Source organism: Giraffa tippelskirchi, chromosome 5 (assembly GCF_054371585.1).
Source record: "Giraffa tippelskirchi isolate mGirTip1 chromosome 5, T2T-mGirTip1v1.2.pri, whole genome shotgun sequence".
Taxonomy (NCBI): domain Eukaryota; kingdom Metazoa; phylum Chordata; class Mammalia; order Artiodactyla; family Giraffidae; genus Giraffa; species Giraffa tippelskirchi.
The window spans coordinates 7107349-7120780 of NC_137279.1; the positions used below are offsets into that span (position 1 = coordinate 7107349).

The 13432-nt window shown below is 47.4% G+C and overlaps 3 protein-coding genes across 8 annotated transcripts in view; 2 read left to right on the forward strand and 1 right to left on the reverse strand.

Annotated features, from left to right (window-relative positions):
• The window catches only part of LAMB3 (laminin subunit beta 3), an 82269-nt gene that overhangs the window by 62826 nt on the left and 6011 nt on the right, over positions 1–13432 (reverse strand). For 2 of the 3 annotated variants that reach the window (XM_081489629.1, XM_081489631.1), the window contains exons 1-2: positions 12938–13170; positions 8166–8296 (exon numbers count right to left, since the gene is read on the reverse strand). The exons of the other annotated variant lie outside the window; for it this stretch is intronic. The gene's annotated coding sequence lies outside the window, so the exon portion shown is untranslated. Of the gene's footprint in view, positions 1–8165; positions 8297–12937; positions 13171–13432 lie in introns of those variants that run through there. 3 annotated transcript variants of the gene reach the window in all.
• Positions 3654–6400, forward strand: G0S2 (G0/G1 switch 2). Of its 2 annotated transcripts, none has more exons than XM_081486515.1 (2): positions 3654–5585; positions 5732–6400. In XM_081486515.1, exon 2 carries the CDS (start codon positions 5764–5766, stop codon positions 6058–6060), a length of 297 nt encoding a protein of 98 aa, XP_081342641.1. In that variant the 5' UTR covers positions 3654–5585; positions 5732–5763; the 3' UTR covers positions 6061–6400. The 2 variants fall into 2 exon arrangements, with proteins under 2 accessions (XP_081342641.1, XP_081342640.1); XM_081486514.1 differs by having other exon boundaries at positions 5205–5251; positions 5467–6400.
• HSD11B1 (hydroxysteroid 11-beta dehydrogenase 1) overlaps positions 13367–13432 on the forward strand; it is a 66881-nt gene continuing 66815 nt past the window's right edge. For all 3 annotated transcript variants that reach the window (XM_081489679.1, XM_081489681.1, XM_081489678.1), the window contains exon 1: positions 13367–13425. The gene's annotated coding sequence lies outside the window, so the exon portion shown is untranslated. The remainder of the gene's footprint in view (positions 13426–13432) is intronic.

A 13432-nucleotide genomic window follows, 5' to 3' on the forward strand; every position in this document is an offset into this window, starting at 1 on the left:
CTGGACCTTATTGCTACCACTACCACCTAGGGAATGTGAATGTCCTGGGCTGGGATAAAGGACCACGAGAACTGCTGACATGGAGCAGGAGGCAAAGGCAACTGAGGAGTAAGCAAACAATGACTGAATCAACGGCTTCACTGCTGCCAGACCACCAAGCCCATCATAGTGCCCCGGTGCTAGCATCACCCTCCTTTTACAGCTGAGCAAATGGAGACTGGAGAAGTTAAATCACTCGTCCAAGGTCAGACCCTGGCAAGAGGAGCCAGGACTTGAAGGAACCCAAGTCTGTCTGATTCCAGAACCCCATACTAAGTCCAGCTAGTACTTGAGCTTGAAGGAAGCTCCTTGCAAGGATTCAAGCTTGTAAAGTATAGGGGTGTTATGCGGGGAGAGGGAGTTTCCAGAGGGAAGGGATATATGTATACATATCGCTGATTCACTTTGTTGTACAGCAGAAACTAACACAACATTGTAAAGCAAGTATAAATAAAAAAATGATAAATCAAAAAAAACCTTGTCGAGTACAGTCCTGGGTGTGTGCTATGTGGGCAGCAGGCATGTCTGTTCCCAGCCCATGCTGCTGGTTCCAGGAGCTAGTGGCTCTGCTTGGCCAGAAGCCATGAGGGACAAAAGCAAAATATCTATGAAGGGTCTGTTCCTCAGTAATTTGTCAAGACCCTGGGGTCCTGTGAGCAGGTTGGAGGGGTGCCTGAGAGTGCCTGAGAGTGAGCCAATTGCTGCAATGTCAGACACTCAGTTGGAGATGGAAGTGAAAGGTGAGGGAGTCAGAGTGGAAGGGACTGAGCCAAGTTGCCAGGTCTTGGGCAATTTCAAGTCCACGGCTCTGAGCCAAGGACAAGACACTATACCTAAAATAACCTCCCAAAAGAGTCTTTACTGACCATTTTGCAACCATTATCCCCACTCTGACTTTCAGGTCAATGTGACTAGCATTGATTGGACTCCTATTAGATGTTAGGACTGTGAATGTTACAAAGACCTGGCCTTCTGCAGACACAGGGAAAGCCCCCAGGACACAAGGCAAGTGCTATACAAACCAGTACACAATGCAGTGCCAACCTGTGCAGTTCCAGCCACAAAGGCAGCTGGGATTCACAGAATGCAGAGGGCAAGGTGTGCTGGTGCAGGCAGTGGGGGCCTCTTGGAGCACCTAACCTGGAAGGAGGAAGACAGAGCAGAAAGAGGACAGCTTCTCAGGTAGGAAGAAGAGGGGCAGCAGAGGTGAGTCACGAGCAACAAGAAGGAATTGTTTCTTGGGCTGTGCAAAACCCACCTGGGGAACAAAGGCGACTTACTGGAGAAGAATGAGATATGAAGTTGGGTGAATAGGGAAGATCAGATAGTAGAGTTCCTGGAACCAAGAATATTGACCAAAGAAATTTAACATGCAGAATCCAAAAGTTAATCACGTGGGCAATGAGAAACCATCCAGGCTTTCAAGAGGCAATTAAGAATAGAAACTTAATTTTAGGAAGATTTATTTGGTGGTAGTGTTTGAGGTGGATTAGAAAACAGAGAACTTAAAACAAACAAACGAAAAAAAAAAAAAAACTGCCCAAAAAGAAAAAACACACAAATAAACCCTGAATGCTTCTTTGAGTAACTACTAAAAGTCTGAGTGGACAGTGCTTCGTTACCATCCAAGTCTCTATAGATGGACAGTTTCAGGAAAGAGTTATACTGCCTCAGACATCTAACTGGAATGGTACTGATTTTTCATCTCTGTTATGGAAGGCGCTTCCCTTAGTGGTTCCAGGAAAAAGAACTTTCTGGGGTGTCCCTGAAAATGTCTAAATCAGTATCTGCTGATAAAATTTGACCAAATGACTTTTTTGGAGGCTTTAGCCAGCTCCCCTGGCCTTCTCCCTTGAAATATAAATAGCCTGTGCACTGTTTGCTACAAGAAGCAAAGTTACATGCCTTTTTAAAAAAAAAAAAAAATACTGTTTTTATGCAAACCTGTAGAGATACTTCGGAGAAGGCAATGGCACCCCACTCCAGTACTCTTGCCTGGAAAATCCCATGGATGGAGGAGCCTGATAGGCTGCAGTCCATGGGGTCGCTACGAGTCGGACACGACTGAGCGACTTCACTTTCACTAAAAGTCTGAGTGCAGGCGAACTTAATAAACGTAGTCTCTTCCCCTGCCAGTCCAATAGAGAAGACACTCACAAAAATCCCATAGTTACCAATTAAGGACCTGCTATGTGCCAAGGATTATACTGGGTCCTAGGGATGCAGTGAAGAATAAAACAAAGTTCTGGTCTTCATAAAGGTTATCCTCAGACAGATGCAGAAGAAAACACAGAAGCAAATCAATAATTATATCCATATAAATCCAAGCATGAAGTGCTATGAAGGAAAATAAAGCACGGCATTGGGCAGGGAATGCTAGGATAAAGTGGTGTTTAAAATTAATGTACATGAAATGAAAGTAACTCAAGAATTTGAATAAACTCTGGGAAATAGTGAAAGACAGAGGAGCTTAGCATGCTACAGTCCATGGGGGTCACAAAGAGTCGGACTCGACTTAACAACTGAACGACTACAGGGCTCTGGATTGCCTGGAACTGTCTCAGTTTCAGCAGTGCAAGTCCAGCATCTTATAGAAATCCCTCAGCCCTAGGCAAACAGGGACGGTTTGTTGCCCTACAACTGTGACCTTGACTTATATACCCTGTGTCTGACCTGCATGATTCAACACAAGGTTTTGCATCTTTAAAGGGACATCAGCACAGTCAAATCACATGCTTAGTTTCCCAAGCATTAGCCAAATTGCTCCCCTGGTTGGCCTCTTTCCCACTCAGACAGAGGAGCAGAGTCAGAAATTCCTAGCATTGGTGACCTTGGATTTCTCAACCTTCTATTCCCACCATCTTGCACTCAGCCCTAGCTACCACCTAAACTAGGAACAGCAAATCCACCAGTGACCTCAGTCCTTGCCATTTGCTCTCCTCCTCTGCCCAGCCCTGGCCAGCAAGCTGGTAAGGCCTTCGGGGTCAAAGCTGGGTTATCAGAGAGGGAAACAGGGGAACTCATCGGAGGTGATGTGATGTGCCAGAGCTAGTCACAAGAAAGGGGAACCCCAGATAAATTACAGCTTGCTGACCTTGGGAGACGTGCGGCTTGTGTCTCTTGAGTAACAGAAATACCGGAAATGCTCACTGAAGTGTCAATTTTGGAGTTTTGGGGCCAAAGCTCCAAGGGGCTGACTCACCCTCAGAGCAGAAACCATGTGAAAGTCCTGATATTACGATGACAGCACACGTTCATTCAGAAGTCACAGTATTTCAGACTCATATAGTTCTTGGGAAAGCTCACAGATCACTTCTGCTGGTTATTAAAGACTTCTCCAAAATTGTAAGAAAGATTCAAAGAAAATGCCAAGACTGATATTCATCTCCCTGGTTATGGAAGCTTCCTGCCTGACAAGGTTAAAAGAATAATAAGCAGGGGACACAAGCTCCAGGAATCATCCCCATTTGGCCCCTGGTCACCTTGCCTGCTTGTGTACAGATTAAAATGTAGAATTTCAAATAAGTTCCTTAGGTAACGTCGCCCAAGCTGCACACACAAATCCTACTAACTGAACTACAGGGTGAAGGGCAGGTGTTACTATTGCCTTTTTATTTATTTATTTTTTATATAAATTTATTTATTTTAGTTGGGGGCTAATTACTTTACAATATTGTAATAGTTTTTGCCATACATTGACATGAATCAGCCATGGGTTTACATGTGTTCCCCTTCCTGGACCCCCCACCCACCTCCCTCCCCATCCCATCCCTCTGGGTCATCCCATTGCCCCGGCCCTGAGCCCTTGTCTCATGCATCGAACATGGAATGGTGTTCTGTTTCACATACGATAATATACATGTTTCAATGCTATTCTCCCAGAACGTCCCACCCTCACCTCACTATTGCCTTTTTAAACTCAATTCTCCAGGAAATTGCCTCAGACTTCCAAGAAAAATTACTGTTAAAACTTCCAACAAGCCCAATATGTAATCCCTGCAACAGCCCTTTCCGGGTCCCTCCCCTCAGGGCTCAGTCTGACTGACGTTGCCAGGCTGTTGCAAGGTTGCATCACTGACCTTTGCAATTGTCTGGCCAGTCCAATTTCCCCATCCTCTCCCTGCCCTCTCCTTTTCTCTGCTTGAAGGGCTTTGGTTCAGGGTCTCCCCTTTTCCCCTACTTGCTAACTAACTCTGATATATGGATAACCAAAGCTAAACCAGAACCCTGACCCCCCTAAGGTGATGAAGTTTAATCATGGTTAAAATCAACCCTACCTTCTTCATGCTTCCAAGGGTATTCTCTACTCTTAAGCGTTTTACCTAAATTGTCTACTTTCAGCTTTCTGCTCCTAAACTGTTTCTATGCTAAATCAAGCTGGTACAGCCGTGCTGCCCCCCAGGTCCAGGGAAGTGGCATATAACTGTTGAGGAACGCAGGAAATATTTGCAGTTCAGGCCAGCAAACTTTCCCCAAGGCCCACCTTCCCATGGTCATCTCGCCCCAGTGCCCAACTTCACCTCTCAAGTGGTAGTGGGGACAGTCTGGATTTAATGGCAGTTCTCTGATACGCAGAAGTACAAACCCCTGGAGACACAGACATCACACCACACACACACACACACACACACATCTGTGCATAAAGGGCAGCCTCAACGAATAGTTACCCATCAGGTGACCCTAGCAATGCAAGCACCCATGACTAAACCAGTTAGATCAGAGAGAAATATAACTATAAGCACAAACTTCATTCGTTATGCAGAGCCTGGAGACCCTTTCTGTTCATAACCGGACCCCTCCTCTTTCCTTCTACCTCAGATCCCTATACGTGCAGGAAGATGACAAACTTTCTTTATAAAAACTAATTTTTCAGTTAAGTAGAACCCCAGGCTTCCCTTGTGTCTCAGCTGGTAAGGAATCCGCCCGCAATGCGGAAGACCTGTGTTCACTCCCTGGGTTGGGAAGATCCCCTCGAGAAAGGAAAGGCTCCCCACTCCAGTATTCTGGCCTGGAGAATTCCATGGACTGTATAGTCCATGGGGTCGCAAAGAGTAGGCCACGACTGAGCGACTTTCCCTTCACTTTCAGGTGTCCTCACCAGGGGTCCTTCCAGACCTCCCCGGATGCGGGAAGCTGTGATCCACCCACACCATTAAGAAAGAGGTCGGGAATCGGCGCGGATTCCTTCCCCGGGCTCCGGGTCCTCACCTTTGTATGTCCAGGTCCTCCTCCCCACCCCCGGCCCCCGCCCCCGCGCATCCCGGTCTCACAATTGCCCGGGCAGCGTGCACAGCTCGTGGCCTCTACCCCAAGGTCCCTGCCCCCGCCTCTCCCCTTCCTCCCGTTCCTCTCTCTGGCCGGTGTCCTGGGAGCCCAGGAGGCGGGGCTCGGAGAAACAAATATAAGCAGGCCCGGGGCGCTGACCAGGTGCCAGTTGCGGAGTCCCCATACCGAGGCTAGGAGGAAAGCGAGGAGAAGCAGAACGCAGAGGTGCGGGGCCCACGCACCCGGTGATAGCCGCCCCAGCTAGGGCGGCGCCCCTGTAGGTGAGCGCGGCGCGGAGGAGCGCGGCGGGGCGCGGGGTCCCTGGTGCGCCCCCTACTCCCTGCGGGCCTCCCCCGGAGAGAACCGGGAGCTGCAGCCGGCCTTCGGAGGCTGAAGGCCCCCCTGCCTCAATCCGCTGCTCCCGCAGGTCACCGCCACCCCGAGAGCCCCAGAGCCCAGATGGAGACGGTCCAGGAGCTGATTCCCCTGGCCAAGGAGCTGATGGCGAAGAAGCCCAGCGCGAAGCTGGTGCGAATGTACGTGCTGGGCGGCGTGCTGGCGCTCTTGGGCGCCGTGCTCGGCCTGATGGAGACCGTGTGCGGCCCCTTCACGACCGCCGGCCGCCGGCGGGAGCGCGAAGCGACCCTGGCCGAGCTGCGGGCCGCCCGGGAGGAGCCGGCCCCGCGGGAGCAAGACAAGCCGCTGGAGGCCGTCCAGGGCTGCCGGGCCCTGTCCAACCGGCTGCACGCCTCCTAGGAGGGAAGGGAAGAGAGACACACAGAGAGGGGCGAGTGAGCCAGAGCCGGAAGGGCAGGCTCGAGTGGGCGTCCTGTGCTGTCTGAACTTGCTTCTGAAAAGCCATCGACTTCTGAATTGAACTACCACGCGGATCCACCAAAAGGAGCTTGGGATTGAGTTCGCTGCTGTGCAGCACTGCAGGAAGATGCCACGTCTAAAGCTAGGTACCTTCGAGCCACCTGAGCGCATCTAGCATTTTGCACTAGGGTGAAAGGAGGAGAAACACTTTTTATATTATTATTATTGTTATTATTATTACTACAGTGATTGTGTTTTGAAATAAAAAACATTTTGTATATATCTCCGCATCTGATTCCTGTGGGGGGTGGGGCACAGTTGCCTAGCATGGGTTGCATGGAGGGGTGACATGCTGGGGTCTTACCTGAGGCCAGCGGACTGAGCGGTTTCCTGAAGATCAGGCAACTTTTGCTTCACTGCCCCCCCGAACTCTGATATTGATGTTACAGGCTTGTAAGCCTGTTGAGAATTTATTTTTGCTTTGTGTTAGGAATGGCAAGACAGAAGCTTTTGTAAGTCCCACCAGACTTAACATTTCAAGCTCAGAAGATAAACAAACTAAGTGAAAGAGAGATGCTGTTTAACTCTAGGGCAGAAAACCTATTTGCCATCTCACACCTGTGCACCAGAGGGTCCTGTTGACAGCTTTTCCTTCCTAACTGTATTTGGCGGCGGGCGGGGGGGGGGGGGGGGCGGGCAGGAGGCAGGGAGGAAAACTAGCTAGCAGGGAGGAAAAGAGGGAAGGCGATCTCCCAAGAACATTTAATTGAATGTCTAGCTCTACCCAGCCTTCCTTCTCACAAACTGAATCACAGTGAGAAGCTCTCATTTAAGAGGGAGAAAGACTGGTTATCACAGGCTTGAGTCCCCTTCCTCCAAGGACAGAGCTTCCTTTGTGCCAATAACTAGCCCCCATGGCTCTGTAGGGCTCAGCATATCAGAATAAGAAGTGATAAACAATGGCACTTAAAGAAGTAGCTAGGGGCAAGAGCCTGAAGCCACTCTCCTCCTGCCCTCACCAGGTACGGACATTTCACTCTCACCATCCATGGCTGTGGATTTGTGCCAAACGTCGCAAGGATCCTGTCATTGCCTCTGACCAGACTGTCTCTCCACCACCACCCTCTTCCCCCCACCCCCACCCCCACACACACCCTTCCACATTATTTCTGCCAGCTCACATCCTACCCAGTGTTTCTGGTCCTCATCAAGTGCCATGTCTACCTGAAATCTATCTTTATCACTCCAAACAAAAGAGCAGTGAGATTAATCAAGAGAAAAGACATGCATTTAAAGCAAAAGAATAGCAGTAGAACCACTGTTCTCCCAGTTTCCAAAATGGGAAACTTGACCCTGTATTAAGGAGACATAACCTCGCCTTAAATGTCCAGAAAATGTCTCGGAAGTTCACTCCATCTTATTCTTCCCGTTTTCCTTCCCAAGCGCCTCTCTTACTCTATTATTCTTCCACCGATGCAGCTGCTCCTTGGTCCAGCTATCAAACCTCAAACCACCTCCCACGCTCTCTAGTATATTCATCTCAAAGCACTCACTGCGGGACTGGGGTTTCGCCCTTCCTTCAGTCTGCTGCTCCTCCATCAAAGGTGTCAGCGCCTAAACTCCTGTCCAGGTTTTCCACTGTCTCCATGATCCGCTCACATCTCAGCCCTCTCACCTGATGCCCTGTGTGAACCCCCAGGACCCTCCTCATCCCTTCTGGTCTTTCACACTTTTGCTCACATTCCTCTTCCTATGCCCACCCACAGTCCCCATACCTTTTGCAACCATAAACCTCAAGTTCCCCAAGAGAGGGATAGTTTCAAATACTGTGCTTCTTGTCAAACTGTACTCACGTATTCCAGAGCTTGGTTTAGAAGGCAATGCCTATAATTTTTGTTTGCCTATATATAAAAATACATAAATTTTACATATGTCCCTAAATATACAGGAAATGCCTGTGTATTTTTAGCTTTGAAGGTTACGCCTCATGTCTATACATGGACAAAATACCCAACCCAATTAAATCCAAGCTACCAAAAGCTTACCTGTCCTCACCGATCTTGTCATTCCTCTGGGTTCATTCAGTCTGGGTCTCATAGTGGATCACACGGTAATGGACTTTTTAGTCCCTGTTGTTTCATGGAGGTGGTCATCTCTCTTGCAGTCTTCTTTATGTCTTCCACATTTTTAAAGTGTTTTTTATTGTGGTTAAAGTCACATAACATAAAACATGCTATCTTAACCCTATTTCACTGTACAGTTCAGTGGCACTAAGCATATTCACATTGTTGTACAACTTCCAACCATCATCCATCTTTCAAATTTCTCACCTTCCTAAACTGAAACTCTGTCCCCATTAAACACTAACTCCCCATTCCTTCTCCCCACCCCCACATCACCCGACCCTTGGTACCTACCAATGGACTTTCTGACTATGAATTTGGTTATTCTAAGTATCTCGTATAAGTGGAATCAAATGTTATTTGCCTGCACCTTATATATATACCGGAATGCACTTTTAAGGTTAATAAATGTCCTACAAACAGAGTGGAACTTTTTCCCCTGTACCACTCAGTAGCTTCTCATCAGCTATCTGTTTTGTGGGTAGTTAGCAGTAGCAGTGTATATATGTCCATTTCAATCTTTCCATTTATCTCACCCTTCGCTTCCCCTCTTGGTGCCCATATGTTTGTCCTCTGCATCTATGTCTCTATTTCTGCTTTGCAATTAGGTGCAACTGTACCATTATTCTAGATTCCACATACCTGCATTAACATAAAATATTTGTTTCTCTCTTTGTGACTTACTTCACTGTGCTTGACAGTATCTTGGCCATTCACATCTCTGCGAATGGCACAGTTTCATTCCTCTTTATGGCTGAGTAATATTCCACTGTACATTGGTATCACATCTTCTTTATCCATTCCTCTGTCAATGAACATCTAGGTGCTTCCACATCCTGGCTCTTGTAAATAGTGCTGCAATGGACATTGGGGTGCCTGCATCTTTTGGAATTACGTTTTCTCCAGGTATAAGCACAGGAGTGGGACTGCTGGGTCATACGGTAGTTTTATTTTTTGTTTTCTAAGGAACCTCGATACTGTTCTCCATGGTGGCTGTACCAATTTGCATTGTCACCAACAGTGTGAAAGGGTTCCCTTTTCTCCACATCCTCTCCAGCACTTATTGCTTGTAGAGCTTTTGATGATGGCCTTTCCGGCCAGTGTGAAGCATTACCTCATTGTAGTTTTGATTTGCATTTCTCTAATAACTAGTGATACTGAGCATCTTTTCATGTGCCTCTTGGCCATCTGTATGCCTTCATTAGAGAAACGTCTATCTAGGTCTTCTGCTCATTTTTTTCACTGCATTTGTTGTTTTTTGGGTATTGACTGCATGAGTTGTTTGTTTTGGAAACTAAACCCTTGCAAGTTTCTTCATTTGCGAATGTTTTCTCCCATTCTGAGGGTTGTCTTTTCATCTTGTTTGTGATTTCCTTTGCTGTGAAAAAGGTTTTAAGTTTAACTAGGTTCAGTTCAGTTCAGTTCAGTCACTCAGTCGTGTCCGACTCTTTGCGACCCCATGAATCACAGCACGCCAGGCCCCCCTGTCCATCACCAACTCCCAGAGTTTACCCAAACCCATGGCCATCGAGTCAGTGATGCCATCCAACCATCTCATCCTCTGTCGTCCCCTTCTCCTCCTGCCCCCAATCCTTCCCAGCATTAGGGTCTTTTCCAATGAGTCAACTCTTCGCATGAGGTAGCCAAAGTATTGGAGTTTCAGCTTCAACATCAGTCCTTCCAATGAACACGCAGGACTGATCTCCTTTAGGATGGACTGGTTGGATCTCCTTGCAATACAAGGGACTCTCAAGAGTCTTCTCCAACACCACACTTCAAAAACATCAATTCTGCGGCGCTCAGCTTTCTTCACTGTCCAACTCTCACATCCATACATGACCACTGGAAAAACCATAGCCTTGACTAGACATACTTTTGTTGGCAAAGTAATGTCTCTGCTTTTAAATATGCTATCTAGGTTGGTCATAACCTTCCTTCCAAGGAGTAAGCTTCTTTTAATTTCATGGCTGCAATCACCATCTGCAGTGATTTTGGAGCCCCCCAAAAATAAAGTCTGACACTGTTTCCACTGTTTCCCCATCCATTTCCCATGAAGTGATGGGACCAGATGCCATGATCTTAGTTTTCTGAACGTTGAGCTTTAAGCCAACTTTTTCACTCTCCTCTTTCACTTTCATCAAGAGGCTCTTTAGTTCTTCTTCACTTTCAGCCATAAGGGTGGTGTCATCTGCATATCTGAGGTTATTGATATTTCTTCCAGCAATCTTGATTCCAGCTTGTGCTTCTTCCAGCCCAGTGTTTCTCATGATGTACTCTGCATATAAGTTAAATAAGCAGGGTGACAATATACAGCCTTGACGTACTCCTTTTCCTATTTGGAACCAGTCTGTTGTTCCATGTCCAGTTCTAACTGTTGCTTCCTGACCTGCATACAGGTTTCTCAAGAGACAGGTCAGCTGGTCTGGTATTCCCATCTCTTTCAGAATTTTCCACAGTTTATTGTGATCCACATAGTCAAAGGCTTTGGCATAGTCAATAAAGCAGAAATAGATGTTTTTCTGGAACTCTCTTGCTTTTTCGATGATCCAACGGATGTTGGCAATTTGCTCTCTGGTTCCTCTGCCTTTTCTAAAACCAGCTTGACATCTGGAAGTTCACAGTTCACATATTGCTGAAGCCTGGCTTGGAGAATTTTGAGCATTACTTTACTAGCATGTGAGATGAGTGCAAATGTGCAGTAGTTTGAGCATTCTTTGGCATTGCCTTTCTTTGGGATTGGAATGAAAACTGACCATTTCCAGTCCTGTGGCCACTGCTGAGTTTTCCAGATTTGCTGGCATATCGAGTGCAGCACTTTCACAGCATCATCTTTGAGGATTTGAAATAGCTCAACTTGAATTCCATCACCTCCACTAGCTTTGTTTGTAGTGATGCTTCCTAAGGCCCACTTGACTTCACATTCCAGGATGTCTGGCTCTAGGTGAGTGATCACACCATCGTGATTATCTGGGTCGTGAAGATCTTTTTTGTACAGTTCTTCTGCGTATTCTTGCCACCTCTTCTTAATATCTTCTGCTTCTGTTAGGTCCATACCATTTCTGTCCTTTATCGAGCCCATCTTTGCATGAAATGTTCCTTTGGTATCTCTAATTTTCTTGAAGAGATCTCTAGTCTTTCCCAATCTGTTGTTTTTCTCTATTTCTTTGCATTGATCGCTGAGAAAGGCTTTCTTATCTCTCCTTGCTATTCTTTGGAACTCTGCATTCAGATGGGGATATCTTTCCTTTTCTCTTTTACTTTTCGCTTCTCTTCTTTTCCAAGCTATTTGTAAGGCCTCCTCAGACAGCCGTTTTGCTTTTTTGCATTTCTTTTCCATGGGGATGGTCTTGATCCCTGTCTCCTGTACAATGTCACGAACCTCTGTCCATAGTTCATCAGGCACTCTGTCTATCAGATCTAGTCCCTTAAGTCTATTTGTCACTTCCACTGTATAATCATAAGGAATTTGATTTAGGTCATACCTGAATGGTCTAGTGATTTTCCTTACTTTCTTCAATTTAAGTCTGAATTTGGCAATAAGGAGTTCATGATCTGAGCCACAGTCCGCTCCCAGTCTTGTTTTTGCTGACTGTATAAAGCTTCTCCATTTTTGGCTGCAAAGAATATAATCAATCTGATTTCACTGTTGACCGTCTGGTGATATCCACGTGTAGAGTCTTCTCTTGTGTTGTTGGAATAGGGTGTTTGCTATTACCAGTGTGTTCTCTTGGCAAAACTCTATTAGCCTTTGCCCTGCTTTATTCTGTACTCCAAGGCCAAATTTGCCTGTTACTCCAGGTGTTTCCTGACTTCCCACTTTTGCATTCCAGTCCCCTATAATGAAAAGGACATCTTTTTTGGGTGTTAGTTCTAAAAGGTCTTGTAGGTCTTCATAGAACCGTTCAAGTTCAGCTTCTTCAGCGTCACTGGTCAGGGCATAGACTTGGATTACCGTGATATTGAATGGTTTGCCTTGGAAACGAACAGAGATGATTCTGTCGTTTTTGAGATTGCATCCAAGTACTGCATTTCAGATTCTTTTGTTGGCCATGATGGCTACTCCATTTCTTCTAAGGGATTCCTGCCCACAGTAGTAGATATAATGGTCATCTGAGTTAAATTCACCCATTCCAGTCCATCTTAGTTCACTGATTTCTAAAATGTTGACATTCACTCTTGCCATCTCCTGTTTGACCACTTCCAATTTGCCTTGATTCATGGACCTATCATTCCAGGTTCCTATGCAATAGTGCTCTTCACAGCATCAGACTTTGCTTCTATCACCAGTCACATCCACAGCTGAGTATAGTTTTTGCTTTGGCTCCATCCCATCATTCTTTCTGGAGTTATTTCTTCACTGATCTCTAGTAGCATATTGGGCACCTACCGACCTGGGGAGTTCATCTTTCAGTGTCCTATCTTTTCGCCTTTTCATACTCTTCAAGGGGTTCTCAAGGCAGGAATACTGAAGTGGTTTGCCATGCCCTTCTCCAGTGGACCACATTCTGTCAGACCACTCCACCATGACCCATCCATCTTGGGTGGCCCCACACGGCATGGCTTAGTTTCACTGAGATACACAAGGCTGTGGTCCGTGTGATCAGATTGGCTAGTTTTCTATAGTTATAGTTTCAGTGTGTTTGCCCTCTGATGCCCTCTCGCAGCATCTACTGTCTTACTTGGGTTTCTCTTACCTTCGACGTGGGGTATCTCTTCACTGCTGCTCCAGTAAACTGCAGCCGTTGCTCCTTACTTTGGACAAGGGGTATCTACTCATGACGGCCCCTCCTGACCTTGAATGTGGAGTAACTCCTCTCGGCCCTCCTGTGCCCACGCAGCTGCCGCTCCTTGGACCTGGGCTAGCCCCTCTCGGCCGCCGCCCTCGGCCACCGCTCCCGGCCTCCGCCCCCGGCCTCCGCCCCCGGCCTCCGCCCCCGGCCTCCGCCCCCGGCCTCCGCCCGGGCTAGCTCCTCTCAGCCGCCACCCCCGGCCTCCGCCCCCAGCCTCCACCCGGGCTAGCTCCTCTCGGCCTCCGCCCCCGGCCTCCGGCCTTGGCTAGCTCCTCTCGGCCGCCGCCCTCCGCCTCCGCCCGGGCTATCTCCTCTCGGCCACGCTTCTGCGCAGACCGTCACAGCCGCCTCACTTCTACACGGACCGTCGCAGCTGCCTCGCTTTTAACTAGGTACCAC

What these genes read in the sequence shown, in the direction of transcription:
- G0S2 (XM_081486515.1), top strand. Translation starts at nt 5,764, where the DNA reads ATGGAGACGGTCCAGGAGCTGATTCCCCTGGCCAAGGAGCTGATGGCG.